Below are 17,060 nucleotides of genomic sequence, written 5' to 3' on the forward strand. Positions count from 1 at the left end.
GCTCCTTTGGAGAGCAACGGTGGGATCTTTCTCTCAGAAGTCTGCTTCCAGTGGCAGCTCTAGAATTTCCATCTAGGCATTGCTAAGAGAGGACAATCTTGTTGGAAGGAGGGAGGGCGAGAGACTCCTCTTAGAACTTCATCTGCATAACAAACAGTGCTTTCCTAAGATTCTCGTGTATCTGGGAGTTGTTTGGGAGGACCATTAGAGTTCTCAGTCACCCTTTGAAGCCTCTGTTGCCTCCCCTCTCCCCATTAAATAGAACCAAAATGGTGAAAAGATTTTTGCTTGATTTTTTTCTTGGTAGTATTCTTTCGGCAGGCCTTCAGTTCTTTGCTATCTCTGTCCTCTGATGGACAGGGTCAGATAATACTGAGGGCGTTTTCTCTGTTCCAGGCAACAAGACTAGTCATTAGAGGGAAATGTCATGGTCCATTTATGCAATTTAAGCCCTGACCTTTTGGTTAAAGAAAAGAGGAAAAAAATGTGATGGTCCCTTACTTCCTGGAGTAGAGAGGCCATGTGGTAGGCAGAAACTTTTCTGTTTCTTCAGAATTCCACTGAGTTCTGATCTCGTTAGATTTGATCATTATTATTTCATAAGGGGGAACCTCTTTATTTGGCCCAACTGTTGGAGAGTAAAGATCTCCTAGACAGATCTGTTTCTCTGGCACATCATGAGTACTTAAGATATTCGTTGAATCAAAGTAAGCAATATCCATGTATTGTTTTATATGAGAATTTACTGTGTAGAATTTGGATGGACAACTGTAGCCTGACTTCAGTGATCCATGAAGGAACAAAATGTGTTCCATCCATGTAGCTGGAGTTGCCCTAGCACTACCGGCCTGTTCGCGACCACTGCGCCTTGCCTTCATTCTACCAAAGTCCGTTTTGGTCTCAGTTTGCTCTTCACTTTGACTCTATTTCTCATTCTTTCTACTCTTATCATTCTTTTTAAATACCTTGGATCCTTTCGGAAAAGAGGAGCTAGAGATGGTTACTTAATTAGCTCCTCTTATCTGTCTGAGTATAAAAACTGTAGGCAGCAGCTATAACCAGCTCTTGTTGAGTTTCATGAAATCTCCATCTCTTAGGCAAGCATGCTCAGTGGGTGCTGGATGATACAGTGCTACAATCAGAAATTCAGAGACATATGAGGAGACAGTGAACGCATCTGGTTAGATTTGCTGCCTACAGTTAGGCCCAGACCAGGTCTCTCCCAAGGTTGATCTGTTTGGTCTTCCTTGCTGCCTCTGCCATCTTCTCTCTGATTCTTATATTCTGCAGCAGCCCAGTTTCATGTACATTTATTGAGCGTTTACTGTGTGCCAGGTATTGTGCTAAGGTATGGCACAATACCTTTTAGGAAGGTATGAGGTAGCATGAAACATTGCTGGGATTAAGGTGGGTGGGTCAGACCCATTCAGACCCATTCACAGATAATTCTGTGTCAGTCAGACAGCTCCACCACATCCTAGGATGGAAGTGCAAAGTGAGGTGAGAGAATGAGGACAGGAGAGACAAAGTTCTTGTGAAAGACTTCAGGATGGGGAGGTAAGAGCAGAGGCATTGGATCCAGCCAAACGTAGATTCACTCTCATTCTGCCATGACTGTCACTAGACTTTACCAAAGCCTCCGTTTTCTCAGCGGGACACCCAAAGGCCACTGTGCCTATTAGTGTGAGGGTCTAATTTAGTAGCGTGTGGAGACTACTTAGCAGAGTGCCTAGTCTAGAGCATGTGCTTAACAGATGACCTTTTTACAATGATGATACAGTCTCAAAGAATTTTAGAACTGGAAGGGACTTAGGGAATCATCTAAGTTCATTCCCCTGTTTCTATCTTCTTTGAGACCCTGAGTCTGTGATTCTGTTATGGCCACATTGCCCAGGAAGGAGCTGGGGTTGCTCCTCCCATCAAAGTCCTAAAAGTGGGTAAAGAAATACTGTACCTACTGATTTGATGGTATCAAGAGTGATAATAAAATATTTAAAAACTGTCCTGATAATACAATTTAATGTATAAATATATATAAAATATAAAGTGTAGTCCCTTTTATTCTCTAAACAAGCAAATACACACATGCACATATAATTGTTTACTATGTGGAAATATTTATAGCACACACCATCATGCTAATGTCCCTCTTTTTTTGTTGAGTTGGGACATTCTCTAGAGTATCCTTGTCGCTAGCTAAATGATCCCTATTTCCAAGTGATGGTTTGATGTAGGGAATGGCATCAGATCCTTCCAGCAACATCCATGTTAAGTTGACTCTCTTAGAGGCCCCGGCACCTTATTCCAGCTCAAGAAGGACTGAGTGTGTTACTGACCTGTCAGGGCTGTGATACATTTTGAGGGTCCTTCATGGTTTGGACCCTGAAAGCCAGAACCATTGGCACCACCTGCTTTGTGGCCTGTACCTGCCAGTGGTGCTCAGTTCCTTTGGAGCTGCTGGTGGACGCAGCACACACCCAGGCCTCTGCCCCCAGGGTCTGTTGAGCGGCTGCCAGACTGGTCCATGTCTTGGGCCACTGCTATGCAATGTCATCAAGTGACTTGTAGTTTTTGTAGCTCATATTATGTGCCCAATAGTACAGAGCTATTTCAGAAACCAGTATCCGTGAATCTGTGTGAACCTGAATATTACGTGCAAAGAGCACATAATCGTTCCCCATATTAGGTACCAGATCACTTCAAGATGGGAAGAGGAAACCCCAAAGCTATAAAGAGGTTCAACCTCTGTTAAACACTCGTGATTCTGAACTATCAGAAGTGAAGAATTTACATGTGCTGTAACGGAATCTCCAGAAAGAGATCCTGTTCTTGTCGCACACGTCCCTATTGTCTGTCTTCATCAACTCTGAAACTGAACAGCATGGCCTTTTTTTTTTTGCTGAGGCTGCCTGACTCTGCTGGAGACAGCATTTTCATGGCTTTATTCTTTGCATTCCCCAGAGCCACCTTGTAGGTATCATTTATTATGTGTGCACAACACACCAGGCACTGTGCTAAGAGTTTATAGAATTTTCACTTATATAATCCTCACTGCAATCCTATGTGAGATTCTATTGAAGCTTCCACTTTACAGAAGGATATCAAGACCTTGATCAGTTACTTAACGTTGCTACGCTATATATCCAGCTGGCAGCAGAAGTTGAATCTGTACCTCATATTTTGACTTAAACCCCATAATTTGACTGTGGAGGCTTTGTCCCACGCCTAACCTCATTTGGCATAGGGAGTGTCAATTTTTTCACTTAAATTTTTTTCTGTGAAATTGTTATCTTTAATATAATACAACAACTCATTTACATGAGAGCTGAATTTCTAAGAATTAAAATAAAAATTCCTGACTGTTTTAGAAAATCTTACTACTTAAAAGTCACGTTGACATACATGATCTCGTTTGATCCTTTTAACACCTTTTGACATGTAGAAAAGTTTGTTTTTCTTGTTCCAATTTATAAAGGGAGACGCAGCCTTAAAGGAGTTAAATATCATGCTTAGGTTCACACAGATTTTAAGTGAAAAAACTAAATCTCCAGTCTAAGACCTGTCTCCCCAAAGTCCATCCTGTTTTCTCTAAGCTTCCCTGAACTGGGATGAATTGGGAATGAGGTGTAAGCAGTCTTTGATTTTAGAAGCCAAGGTAGTGGGCTTTTCCATGGTATATCTAGTTGTTATCCCCATGTTATGCATTTCTTGAATTGTGGTAAGCCAAGAGCTGGAAAATCTGCTAGAAACAAGGATGATGAAGCCTTCAGTGGCGATGACACTGGTTCTTTGTCCCCTGCCAAGTGTTGTGGAGAAGAAATAGTATTTTCCTAGTATAGGGGCTAATGGTACATCTCTGCAAGGTCCCTTTAGTTTTGGGAATTTCTATCCTGCAATTGCCAACTTGGTAGAATCCAGGAATGGACGTTTGTAGCTTTATGACACTTAAAACAACTGCAGAGGAAAATGCCTTGCTGGTGAAAAAGAATAAGAATATGAAGAGATCATGATGTCAAAATTCAGATTATCAGTTATCTCTGATACAGGCTGATCCTGAACACTATGGAATAATAACTCCTGATTACTAGAACTGAATGACAGAGACTTCCCAGGAATGGGAAAGCTGATGCTCTGTGGACATGTTTTTGTGGAGACCCAGAGGACCCACTGAGGTGGGCTGATGTCCCAAGAACTTTAATTGTTGCCAAGAGTCCTTTGCCCCCTTTTCCCTGTTCTTAATGTACTGGATTATTTTACCAGAGCTGAGGCAGTTACTACCACGATGAAGCAGGGTCTCAGGTCTTAAAAAAAGTCAAGTACTGAAAAGATGTTCCTGGCAAGTTCCCAGCCTGCTTGGAGTTAAAGATCCACATAGAGCTACTCAAGGTCTTATGGGCAACATTTGCCTACATCTCATAGGCTGGGCTGAGAAACCATTGTGACTGTGAACTAGGATGACTTATGTACAGAGAAGGGAGGTCTCTACATCTATTGAGGAAGGACAACTTGAATTTTAATGGCGTATCACTTGGCTGTTGTCTTTATTTTACATAACATATTTTAAATTATAAACCTCATGAATGTAAATTACAGAAAGTTTAGAAATTATAATCCAACAATAAAAAAATCACGTATCATTCTCCCACTTAGATATTATTGCTGTAATTATTTTGAAAATGTACCAGCTAAGAGCCTGGACTCTGGAGCAGCCAGCCTGCCTGGGTACAGATCCTGGCTTAGTAACTGTAGGACCTGGGGCAAGTCACTGATGTGTCTTTGCTTCAGTTTCCGCATGTCGAAAATGGAGAGAGCAATGGTATCTCCTCCACAGGGTGGCTGTGAAGATTAAATACTACCTATAAAGAATTTAGATTGGTACCTGATACATGGTAGGCATTCAGTAAGTTTGAATTGCTGTTATTTTTATTTTATGTTTATTAAATCATCTGAATTCTTTCTCTAAACTCAAATATTTTTCTTTTGCAAAAATTAGATTGTACTGTGCATGTTAGTATGCTCTTTATCTTTCATTTAGCCTTTTGTTGTGAGCAGCTGTATTCTTCTACAAAGTGATTTTAATAGCTAATTTAATAGCTAATAGCTAATTACATTGTTAGAGGTAATCAATTATACATCCTTTATTGTCTCTTGCCATTGTAAGCAGTACCTCAATGAACATCGTCTTGGGTAAATATTTACATACCTTCTTTTTCTTTTGATGACAGTACTTTATGGGGGAGCATCCTTTCTTAGAGGTTACCAAGTGAAATTATATGCAGCCTAGGGTGCCATGAGCATATGTATTGTATAAGCAGTGGGAACATATGTGGGGAATGACCACGGTGCATTACGGACTTTCCAAGGCAAGGCTTTTGTCAGCATCTTCCTTCTTCTTTCACAATGCTTCTCATGGTGTTTTGTCCACAGCTAACAAATCAATAAGATGTTTATGAAAAGTAGCCACGTGTACTTTTCTTATATTTCTAGTTACATTAAGGCAGTTAAGACCATCCTTAACATTTTGCTGGTCTTCTTTAAAATATATTTTTTTTATTCCAAACAACAATCGAATCATTTCAGATATTTTTTGGACTGAAACTTAATGTAAGTAAATGAGCAAACAGCTAACTAACAGTCCAGTGGGAAACAGATTCTCTCCCAGGAGATACAAATTTTATGTGACTCTATGAGTGAGAACAGGTCAGGTCATATCCATGGTGAGTTCCCATGACTTGGGAGAGATAGGATGCTGTTTCTAGTTTCCTAAACATTAGGAATTCCAAGAAAAACTTGTTTATTACATCCTTAGAAATGACACAGGGGGCAGAGTGCAGTTCTCTGGTGCTTATCTTTGGTGGGCTTAGATTTTAAAATGACAAGACATCACAGAACAAGCTTCTACCTGGAGCCTTAACGTCACAGACCTGGACGCTTTCTCCTTGGGTGGCATTCTCAGGCTGTCTCAACTCTGACCTCCCCACTCCCACCTTCTTAGACCTTCAAATCCCCAAAGACCCTTTATAAGTACAGGGTATGTTCTTAGCACTAGGTGCCATTTTAGCCAAAGCATTTAGAAAAGTGTCAGAGGTGGCAAGATTTGGATTCCTGAGAATGCGAAATCTTTCAACCATCTAGTGCAAGGATTAGAAAACTTCTGTAAAGGACCAGATAGTAAGTACTTTAGACTTTGTGGACCACAACTCTGTCTCTGTCACAACTATTCAACTCGGCCATTGTAACGTGAAAGAAGCCATAGACCATATGTAAATGAATGAGTGTAGTTGTATTCTAGTAAAACTTTACTTATAGACGTTGAAATTTGACCTTCATATAGTTTTCACTTTGTTAAACATTATTCTTCTTTTGACTTTTTTCAATCATTTAAAAACGTGAAAGCCATTCTTATTTCACAGACTATATAAAAATAGGCAGCAGGCTGGATTTGGCTCATGGGCTGTAGTTTGTCGACCCGTGATCTACTAGTCATTATTTTTCTTCTGCATATCACTCTCTGACTGCACCGCTTCCCTCTTTGTGTGTCATTTTTTGAAGTCTTTCTGCCCTTTCTCTCAGCAAGCTGAGGCTCCAGTATCCTTTTGAGAATCTGTGCTTCTGACATTCATGTAGCTCATTAAGGAGAGTCAGAACACCCACCTAAAAGAACCGTTAGGGCAAAATCAGATAGCGTCCCTCTTCTCTTTTTTGTGTCCTGGCTAGTTTGACATATACGTTGGGTATATGGAGGTTGCAGACTTTGTAACCCTGGCAAATGGCTCTGGTTTCTGCAGGGTTCTAAGGCTCTAATGAATAGAGCATGCAGCCTGAGTGATGGTGAGAGTCTGATTTTTAGATAATCGAGGATATTTATATCTTTAAATAGGTTGGTGCCTTGGAGTGCTGTTCCAGCATGAAATTGAGAGTCAGAGAGAGGTCTGGATAATCAGTTTGGTGTCATCTCTTAGAACAGTAATGTATCAGAAGGGCGTTCAGGCTCGGGATGGAAATGAGGAGTTATAAGCATATGTTGCTCTATCCTTGCTGTATTTAAAATGAAAACACGATACAGATTTTTATATGTGGATGTGTTTAAAGGGAAATCATATGCCCTATGTCATAGGGAAACAGAACACAAGAGAACCTTCTCAAATCTGTGGCTGTAGCCCTGGTGTGTGGAGCTGCTCTTCAGACGAGCTCCTGGCAATTATTTAGGGCTGCGAAGCAGTGCGGGCGACAGAGGCTTGGCTGCCTGCGTAATGAGATCTGTTTGGTTGGTCTGACAGATGCAGTGATTTATGGGAGTGCCTGCTGGGAGGACACCTGCTGCTGAGAGCAGCCAGATGAACGGCATACATGTGGGAGGTGGAGGAGAGCAAGGGATAGGAGAGGGGTGGTCGTGTGTAAGGCAGGCAAGGATTGTCCTGATTACAGCTGTGAGAATTGTGGGCTAATATGGAGCTGTGGAATAGCGTGAAATGGAGACGCAGTGTAGGCTTGGGAATTGTACAGACCTGAGTTTGAATCCCTGGCTCTACCGCTTGTTAGCTGAGATCTTAGGTGAGTTGCTTCCCTTCTTTGAGCCTCCATTTCTTCACCTATAAAATGAGGATAATAAACACCCTCCTTATTTCCCAGAACGTGAAATTGTACTAACATAGAAGTCCAAGTGGGGTTCCTGGTGCATGGGAGAGCTCAGTAAGTGGTAGACATTATCAGTGTTTGTCCGTGTGTCTATTCGTTTGTTTATTCACCTGCATTGATTGTTCTTTGTAATTTCTAATAGAGCCTTGTTTTCAAATAGATGCCTAATGGTGACTTAGGCATCAAAAGCTCTTGTGATCAGGGTGTAAGTACATAACAGTCAACATGTGTTTATAGGTATATGTATGAACATCTAAACGGCTCATAGAAGTTTAGTAGATACGTGAAGTATGATTTAAAGAACAGCTGCCTGGCCAGTAAGCACAATAAAACATACTTCACCTTACTAATAATTGGGGGAAACTACAAATAAGACCAAGAGGAGATATTGTCTCATTCACCAGATTGGTAAAAATGTTAAAGTCTGACAATACCAAGTGTTAAGGAGAATGTAGAGTGACAGAGCTCATATGTACTGCTAGTGGGAGTTGAAGCTGATACAGCTACTTTGGAAAATGATGTGTTAATATCCAGAAATTTGAAGATGTGTGTATCCCATCTCCAAGCAGATTTCCATTCCTAGGCGTAACCTAGAGAGATCTCTCACATGTACTCAAGCCAATGTGTTAATCACCATATTGTTTGTTATAGGAAATAATCTTAGTGTCCATCTATGGGGTAATGGATGCATACTTTAAGTGAGCTACAGGTATATGTGGTATCAGCATAGAAGAATTTTAAATAATGATGCGTGAAAAAAATAAAGTTGCAGACAGAAAGCCATTTATATATAGTTTGAAAGTGTGAAAAACAATATTAATGTATTGCCTATGGATACCTACATATGAAATAAAAGTTTAAAGAAATTATTTGGAACGATAAATATTAAATTCAAGATAGTATTAGGAGAAGAAAGAGATATGGTTGTAAAGGTTGCGTAGGGCCCAGATCCCAACTCTGCCCTTGACTTACCAGCTGTATACCCTTAGACAAGTTGCTTAACCTCTGTGCCTCAGTTTTTTGATGTATAAAATGGAAAAATAATATTATCTACTTCATAGGTATGCTGTGAGGGTGAAATGAGTGAGCATAGGTAAAATGTTTAGAATAATACCTAGCAAATAGTAAGTGCTATATAAGCGTTAGCAATTCATGTAATTCTAATTACATGAGTATTTTTTTATTATTCTCTGTTTATTTTTTTAAATGTTAAACATTGCAGTTTTTAAAAATGTATAATAAATATTTCAGTATTCTAAAAGATAAAGACTATATGTAACATAACTACAGTATAATTAGTACACCTAAAATTAACAATAAATCCTTAACATCAAATGCCCAGTTAATTGTTCAAATTCCAATTGCCCATAAATGTCATTAACATTTTATAGTTTCTTTGGATTAAGTTCCATGCATTATACTTTACTGATTTATCTTTTAAGACATTTTAATCTACAGATTCCTCCTCCAACTTTCCTTTTTCTGCAATTAATTTTTTAGCTTTATTGAGGTATAACTGCTATATAAAAATCACACACATTTAATGTATACATCTTGATGAGTTTAGACATATGCATATACTCATCATACTATCACCACAACGTCCAAAAAGTTTCTTGTGTTCCTTTGTGTGGCTTGTTTTGTTGTTTTTTTTTCCTGGTTTTGTTTTGTAAGAACACTTAATGTGAGATCCATCTTCATTAGTTTGTTTGTTTTTAAATTTTCTCTCCAGACTTTCCACAAGCACATTTAACCATTGTCCACGTGCATGCATCTACCTGTCACTTAAAATAACTGCTCTCGTTGAAACATAGATATGCACCCCCCTTGTCCTGAGGAAAGCACGGAAGGAAGCTTATTCAGCAACAGAGTCAAAGTCATAGAGGTTTGCTCTTGTAAGCTAAATAAGTTCCTGTGTTCTACTGTACCTGAGATCCAGGGATCTATCCTCCTAACATATTTTGAAGTATAGAACAAATACTGCAATTTTCTAAAAAGAAGAGATGTCATTCTTGCCCTTTGTCATCAAAAAGTTGATAAGTGAACAAAGATTAAAAAATATCATCAACATAGGAATTTCAGGTGTGGCATAATAATAGTATAGCTGCAGTCTGTTAACCCCTAAATGTAGTAGGTACTGTGCTTAAGATACACTCATTTTATGTTTCCCTATGAAGTAGGCACTATTTTTAATCCCTGTTTTACAGTCAGGAATCTTTCTTCCTGCCAGAACCCAGGTAAGAGTGACTCACGCTCTTGACTGCTAGTCTGTACAGCCTACCTGGCTGTTGTTTACATTAGCTTCCTCTACACAGATTCCTACTTCCTTCCTGTATCAATCTTTGTAAGCTAAGTTATGGTAATGAACAGTCCTAAAATGGGAATGGGGTAGCTTCTAATAATAAAGGGTTATTCCTCATTCATGGTACATATTCATCAAGGGTCAGCTGAGAGCTCTGCCACAAGCTCTTTACTCTGGGAGCCAGGAGTCCTGGACAGAGTAGCCACAGTCTCAGACCTTGTGGGTTGCTATGGAGAGAGAGAGAGAATATATGGGATGAGAACTGTGGATAATCTCACCCTAACAGTTAAATGCTCCAGACTGAGAGAGACACACAACATTTCCACTCACATTATAAACGAGAGTGCTGGTTTTCAAACAGGGCTAATTTTGCCAACGTCTAGGGACATTTTGGCTGTCATAGCTGGAGAAGGGGGGAGGGATGCTACCTAGTCACCAGAGGTCAGGGATGCTGCTAAACGCCCTACAATGCACAGCACAATCCACCTCCTCCCCCCGCCAGCCACCACAACACACATATAGCAAAGAAGTATTCGGCCCCAGGGTCAATAGTGCCAAGGTTAAGAGGCTCTGGACTAGAGCCAGTCACAAAGAGCCAGAAAATACAATTTTATGAAACTGTCAGGGAGGAGAACCTGTCATACTTGACAAATAACACCAGTGACCACTATGCGTACTTAAGCTTAAAAGCTGTTATAAGGGCCCTTCAGAAAATACTTTCCCAGGATGGAAGTGAACCATTACTTTGCGAGATAGGCATAGAAGGAGTCTTCTAACACAGTTAACTCCATCGAAGGCCAGAGGAGGCCCCTGGACTCACTTCTCAGCTGACCACTGCTCTTCCTCGGCACTGCCTGAAAGGAGTATAATGCAGGCCACATATACAATTTAAAATTTTCTAGTCTCCACGTTAAAAAAGAACAGGTGAAATTAATTTAATAGTATAATCTATTTAATTCCGTATATCCAAAATATTATCGTTTTAAATGTAATCATTGTAAAAAAAAAGTGTATGAGATATTTTACATTTTTTGCACTTTGACACTTCGATACTCACAGCACCGTCTCAATTCAGACTAACCACATTTCCAGCGCTCAGTTGGCACATGTGGTTACAGTATTGGATACGCAGCTCTGGAGGTTTCTGTTCTGGAACTTAGTGAGGGGCTTTCCTTTGTCTCCTCTGAGGACCAGCAGACTGCTGTCAGTAACCCAGAGTCAGTAAGTTCTGGAAGCATGACATAACTTGCAGGAATATCTGTCCCAGACTCCCGAAGACGGTCTGTGTATGTTTCAGGAACAAAGAGGGATTGGTTTCCTGTGTAGTCTGTGCTATTACCTCTTTTTCTGATTTTCACTGGCAGGTGCCTCGTCTCCAGACATGGAGCCCAGCTATGGGGGAGGTCTCTTTGACATGGTGAAAGGAGGTGCAGGGAGGCTCTTTAGTAACCTAAAGGACAACTTGAAAGACACCCTCAAAGACACGTCTTCCAGAGTTATACAATCTGTTACCAGGTATGTGCGTCCTTCCCCATTAACTTAATGGACTCCGTGCCCCCAAAGGATCTGCTTACCTGCCAACTGCTTGTTTGGCTCAAAGACTATCAATTTTGTGATGCAACTGCATGGGATCTGATTGACTAGGAATGCCATCGAAGCCACAAAATTAAATCCTTCAGAAGCTACAGGCATAGGCTGGGAGGACTCGGCCCCTTGGTACATTAGAGGATAGTGGTTGCCATCCCTGGCTTTCGAATCCAGCATCCTGAACTCTAGTGCAGTATCTCCCCTTGTTAACCTAAGGCAAATTAATTAACCTCTCTGAGCTTTGCTTTGATACCCTGGTAAGATTTATGTCTTTAGCTGGTTTGAGAATTAAATGAGACAGTAATTGCACATGCAATCCAAATAAGCAGTACTTATTGATTGTAATCAAAACAGAACTTTGTTTTCGTATCTTAATAGCCCTTTACAACTTATTTACTGGGAGAAGTTTCTACCCTTCTACTGTGTGAAACTTTTACAAGCAGGCCATATGAATTCTTTTTTTATTCTTAGGAATTAGGAAGTTCTAGGGTCACTTTAAATTAAAATATGTGGTTTTAAATCAGAAATTCAAATGTGAAGTCCAACATATTAATCAACATTTTAATTTTTTTCAACAGTAATTGTATCCTTTACCTTCAATCCCCAACTAGCGCCTGGTAGGCAAAAAAAGAGGGTCCTTTGTTCTTTCTCCATCACTTCCTCCCCTGCCCCCTAGCTGCATGCCCTGTTTGGAGTGGTAGGTGTGTGCTCCTGAGGGTGTGGGCTGTCTTCTATCAACAGTGCTTACTTGTTAGGGGGAAGGCCTGAAGGGAAGTCAGAATATAGCTACTGGATGGAAATGTCCCAGGTCATGATGTGCAAGTGATTGAGAGACAGAAATCGTGGGACATTTGGATCATTTTAATGAGTGCCCTTTCTCGTCTTGCTTTTAGCTACACGAAGGGAGATTTAGACTTCACTTATGTTACCTCCAGAATTATTGGTAAGTTTCTCATGTTTATTAACTGCCCAATAGCTCAGCTTTCAATGGCTGCCCATCACGACAGCAGACCTGTTTAACCTATTTTTTTTCTGTGTGACCCTTCCTCCAGTGATGTCCTTTCCTCTGGACAGTGTTGACATAGGCTTCAGAAATCAGGTTGATGACATTCGAAGCTTTTTGGATTCCAGACATCTTGACCACTACACGGTGTACAATCTGTCGCCCAAGTCTTATCGAACTGCCAAGTTTCATAGCAGGGTAAGGAATTTTAGCCCTGATCACAAGGTTGAAGACATAAGAGGGTATTTTCCCCCTTAAGAGCTATCCTCAAAGCCTTTGCCTTTAGGCACATGGAGCTGAAAAACTATATACTCTGGACACTTTTCTATCCACAAAATTTTTGTTAGGCTGTTATGAGATATTCTGAGGCTTTTCCTCGGGTGAGGATATTTGTAGGAAAGTTTCTCTGTCAATAAGATACCATCTAATTGAGGGCCTCAAATCAGCTGTGGCTGGTTGCTCAGTTGTTAGGGCACATTGCTATGTGGCTCAGTGGAGATTGCTACGTAGGGCAGTTGGAGACCCTTATGCCGGAGCACTAATGATGCCTTTCACCCTTCCTTAGTGCTGCTTTGGCATCACGATGAGACAGTGTGGCTAAACCAGTAGAGACACACCAGTATTAATGGAAATAGCTTTCTGACATTTGGCAAAGGTATGTGTTTCATAAGTGAGGTGTAGCACGTAAACAGTCCACACTGTAGGTTTGGTGATACTATTGCTAACATTTAGAGCAGTGAGAGCAGCAGCAACATTTTTAGAGCATTTACAGTATTCCAGGAACTTTACATGCAATATCTCATTCATTCTCTCAACGGTCCTCTGAAGTAGATGGAGAAACTGAGGCACAGAGAGGTAAGGTAACTTGCCCAAGACTACAGGCATGTGTCTTAGCCATTACTCAGGGCTGACAGTATTACCTGGAAACCTGGATTATCCTCTCAAGGAGCTTTTAGAACTAGGCAGAGAAATAGTTCTAGTTTCAGTCTAGTTAAGGAGCTGTGAGAGCTGGCTTTGGTTTGAATCTGATGTTAAGCCTGATATGTCTGGCCACTGAATTCTTGATTTACTCACTCAAATCAGGCTTTTTCTCTCTCAGGAACATTTTCAAAAATCTTGGCTTAGCCTTTAGATATGATTGGTTCTTCAGCTACATCTGGATTTATTAATTAATAGAAAGGAGTTTTACACATTGGACCCTTTAAAGTGAAACTTGATTTCAGCTATGCAAAATGATAGCTGGTTGTGTGTACTGTGTATTGAGGATCTCAGCTTTGATGCCAGAACACATTTTGCTCCAAATTTTAGTTGCCATTAATAATCTCTGGGCATCAGTTTCCTGATCAGTAAAAACTAGAAGAGAGTCTGTATGCTGTCTTAGACCACTTCCTGCCCTAATGTTCAGTAAGATAAGGGAGAATTTTGTGAAGGATTCTCTTTTCCCAGAGTGTTTTCAAAATAGGCAAGAGGTAACCCAGTGGTTCTCAAGCTTTAGTGTACATCAGAATGTCCTAGAGGGCTTGTTAAACACCTGGGCCTGGCACTTCTGGTTCAACAGAGGGGTGTGGTGAGAATCTGCATTGCTAACAACTTCCTGGGTGCTACTTCTGTTGCCCTGTGAGCCACTCTCTGAGAAGCACTGATAAAACCATTCTAAAGTGGTTTCGTCCAAATTCCCATTCTATAACGGAGATTTCAAATGCAGCTCTCTAATATTCCCTGTAGTTAACTGCCCTTCCACCTCTTATTCCATCTATTACCTAATTCAGAGCAAGGGAATTAGCATCCAACAAAAATGTGGGTAGCTATTTTATTTATAATTCAGATGCAAATATTTTGAATTGATTTTTCTTGTTTGGAGACTCAGTGCCATCATTTTCTTTCTTTCTCTCTTTTTTCCGATTTGTTTTTTATTGAAGCATAGTTGATTTACAGTGCTGTGCCAATTTCTGCTCTACAGCAAAGTGACTCAGTGATACACATAGTGCCATCATTTTCATAACTGAAGGACCATGGAACATCCTGTATAATATTTTATAGAAATTTTATTTAATCTTGAAATATTTGTGATAATCTGAAAAATTTTCCCTCTGGAAGTAAATAAAGATGTAATATCATTATAGAAGCATTCATGCATATAAAGGTATCTCTTATATGTATATATGATTTATAAAAGCAAGCTCTTTTATAAAGATATTTAAAGAAAGGCATCAATTAGTGTAACTACGTATTTTGTGACCAGACTCAACAGTCTTACCAAAGACACCAGGAATTGCATATGGAACATCTGCCCCAGACTGCTCTCATTTGCCCTAGAAGAGCAGGGAACACGTTAATTTTATTTGCTACCTGGAACGGTGCCTGGCATGGCTAAGAAATGTCTCTCAAAAGATTGAATGTGCCTGCCAAGAATTGTTGAACACATAGATATCAAATAAAAATTTGATTCTTGGGACTTCTTTGGTGGCGCAGTGGTTAAGAATCCACCTGCCAGTGCAGGGGACATGGGTTCGATCCCTGGTCTGGGAAGATCCCACATGCCCTGGAACAACTAAGCCCGTGCATCGCAACCACTGAGGCTGCACTCTATAGCCCGCAAGCCACAACTACTGAGCCCGTGCACCACAGCTACTGAAGCCCGCGCCCCCTAGAGCCCACGTGCCGCAACTACTGAGCCCACACGCCGCAACTGCTGAAGCCCGTGTGCTGCATCTACTGAAGCCCGCATGCCTAGAGCCTATGCTCTGCAACAAGAGAAGCCACCACAATGAGAAACCTGCGCACCACAACAAAGAGTAGCCCCTGCTCGCCACAACTAGAGAAAGCCCGTGCACGGCAACAAAGACCCAATGCAGCCAAAAATAAAATAATTAATTAACTAAAAAAAGTTTGATTCTTATTCTCAAGGCACTTAAGCCTAGTTGGAGAGAGAAGTCAGGACGTTCTAAAGACAATAATATTTACAGTACCTACTGAGGGAGTTTAGTAAAGGGAGACAGCAGTGAGAGCTGGACCTTGACGCATGAGTCTTGTCTAGGTGAAAGCGGTGGGGTTATTTCTTCTCCATGTGAACTGTAGTCTGTGTCTTACCAGGCTCTGCATGATCTGGCCTCTGTGCCTCTCTAGCTCACCTTTCATTGTTCTCCACTGCCTGAGAACCATGCTCCTACCGGGGAGACGCACCGTCTCTTCACATGAGCTGCTCCCACTCCCTGAAAGGCCACACATGCCACACCCCCACCCCTTCTTTGTTTGCCAAATTTCACTAAGGGGAGGATTTCCACATACCACAAGCCTTTTCCAATTCTTTCCCCTAAAATGCAGGATTGCACTGCACTTTTAGCCCTTTATAGATAGTCCCAGAACTCTGGGGACTGGAAGAGGACCCTCTGACCTAGCTCCCTTAACCCTCAGTTGCATCTTAGGACAGTCCCACAGCCTTAGTATTTTCATCTTAGCTCTGTTTTTTTTGTTTTTTTGGTGTGCGGTACACGGGCCTCTCACTGTTGTGGCCTCTCCCGTTGCGGAGCACAGGCTCCAGACATGCAGGCTCAGCAGCCATGGCTCACGGGCGCAGCCGCTCCACGGCATGTGGGATCTTCCCGGACCGGGGCACGAACCCGTGTCCCCTGCATCGGCAGGTGGACTCTCAACCACTGCGCCACCAGGGAAGCCCCTTAGCTCTGTTTTTGATGTGGCTACATCTCTTTTCAAGTTCCTAGTCCTTTCTCTTCCCAGCACTAACACCGCAAATTGATTTGCATCCCACTGTTGCATGACTTACAGGAGTGTTCTTGGTTCTCATCTTCCAGTCCTTGAGGCCTGAAATTATTTTCTCCTCCTTCCAGACCAGTGGAGTGCTAGGTCTGCAGCTAAATCTTATTTTAATAAATGTAGATGGCCAAGGCTTCTATAAATACCACTGTTGGAAAAGACCAAACACAAGACTGGTTTTATTTATAGACTCACAGGAGTCCAGCTGTGTCTATATCTCTATGCCTTGAACCCTGAACTCAGTCATTTTACCTTTTCATTATGTGACGTGTGTTTGGAGATAAAGACGGTGGTGACAGAGACAGACTGTTTCTAAGAAGATTTTACTTTGCTGAGGGGCATCATTCTGTATTTTGATTCACTTTTAGGCTTAGAAACCACATGGGTTGACAGGAATCATATGAAATAATTAAATAGCAATTCCTTAGTATTTGCATATGTAACAGAATGTTAAAATAGGACTCTGTGTTTAGTTTCAATTTTAGCAGAGGATTTGACTCAGAACAAAACATGGCAGACGGCCCTTCATTCGGAGTGCTAGAATACCTATTCAGGATTGCAGAGGAGATATTGAATGTCAGTGTTTTGACTCTTCTTAGCCAGTATCTACCTTGATGAAATAAACATCCTGATGTTGACAGTGAAGTCCTGTAGACCAATGAGATGCATCATCTAAGCCAGATGTTCTGAATCTGAGTTTAAAAGACATGGTTCCACTGTATATTTCGATCCGTGCATGGGCTTCAGAGAGTTTAA

The 17,060-nt window shown here is 41.0% G+C and overlaps 1 protein-coding gene across 2 annotated transcripts in view; it reads left to right on the plus strand.

Moving 5' to 3' along the window:
- Positions 1-17,060, plus strand: part of DNAJC6 (DnaJ heat shock protein family (Hsp40) member C6) — a 155,090-nt gene that overhangs the window by 94,840 nt on the left and 43,190 nt on the right. For both annotated transcript variants that reach the window (XM_032621174.1, XM_032614374.1), the window contains exons 2-4: positions 11,305-11,455; positions 12,421-12,470; positions 12,580-12,728. In XM_032621174.1, the coding sequence (XP_032477065.1) occupies positions 11,305-11,455; positions 12,421-12,470; positions 12,580-12,728 (350 nt within the window). The remainder of the gene's footprint in view (positions 1-11,304; positions 11,456-12,420; positions 12,471-12,579; positions 12,729-17,060) is intronic.

Source organism: Phocoena sinus, chromosome 1 (assembly GCF_008692025.1).
Source record: "Phocoena sinus isolate mPhoSin1 chromosome 1, mPhoSin1.pri, whole genome shotgun sequence".
Lineage (NCBI taxonomy): Eukaryota > Metazoa > Chordata > Mammalia > Artiodactyla > Phocoenidae > Phocoena > Phocoena sinus.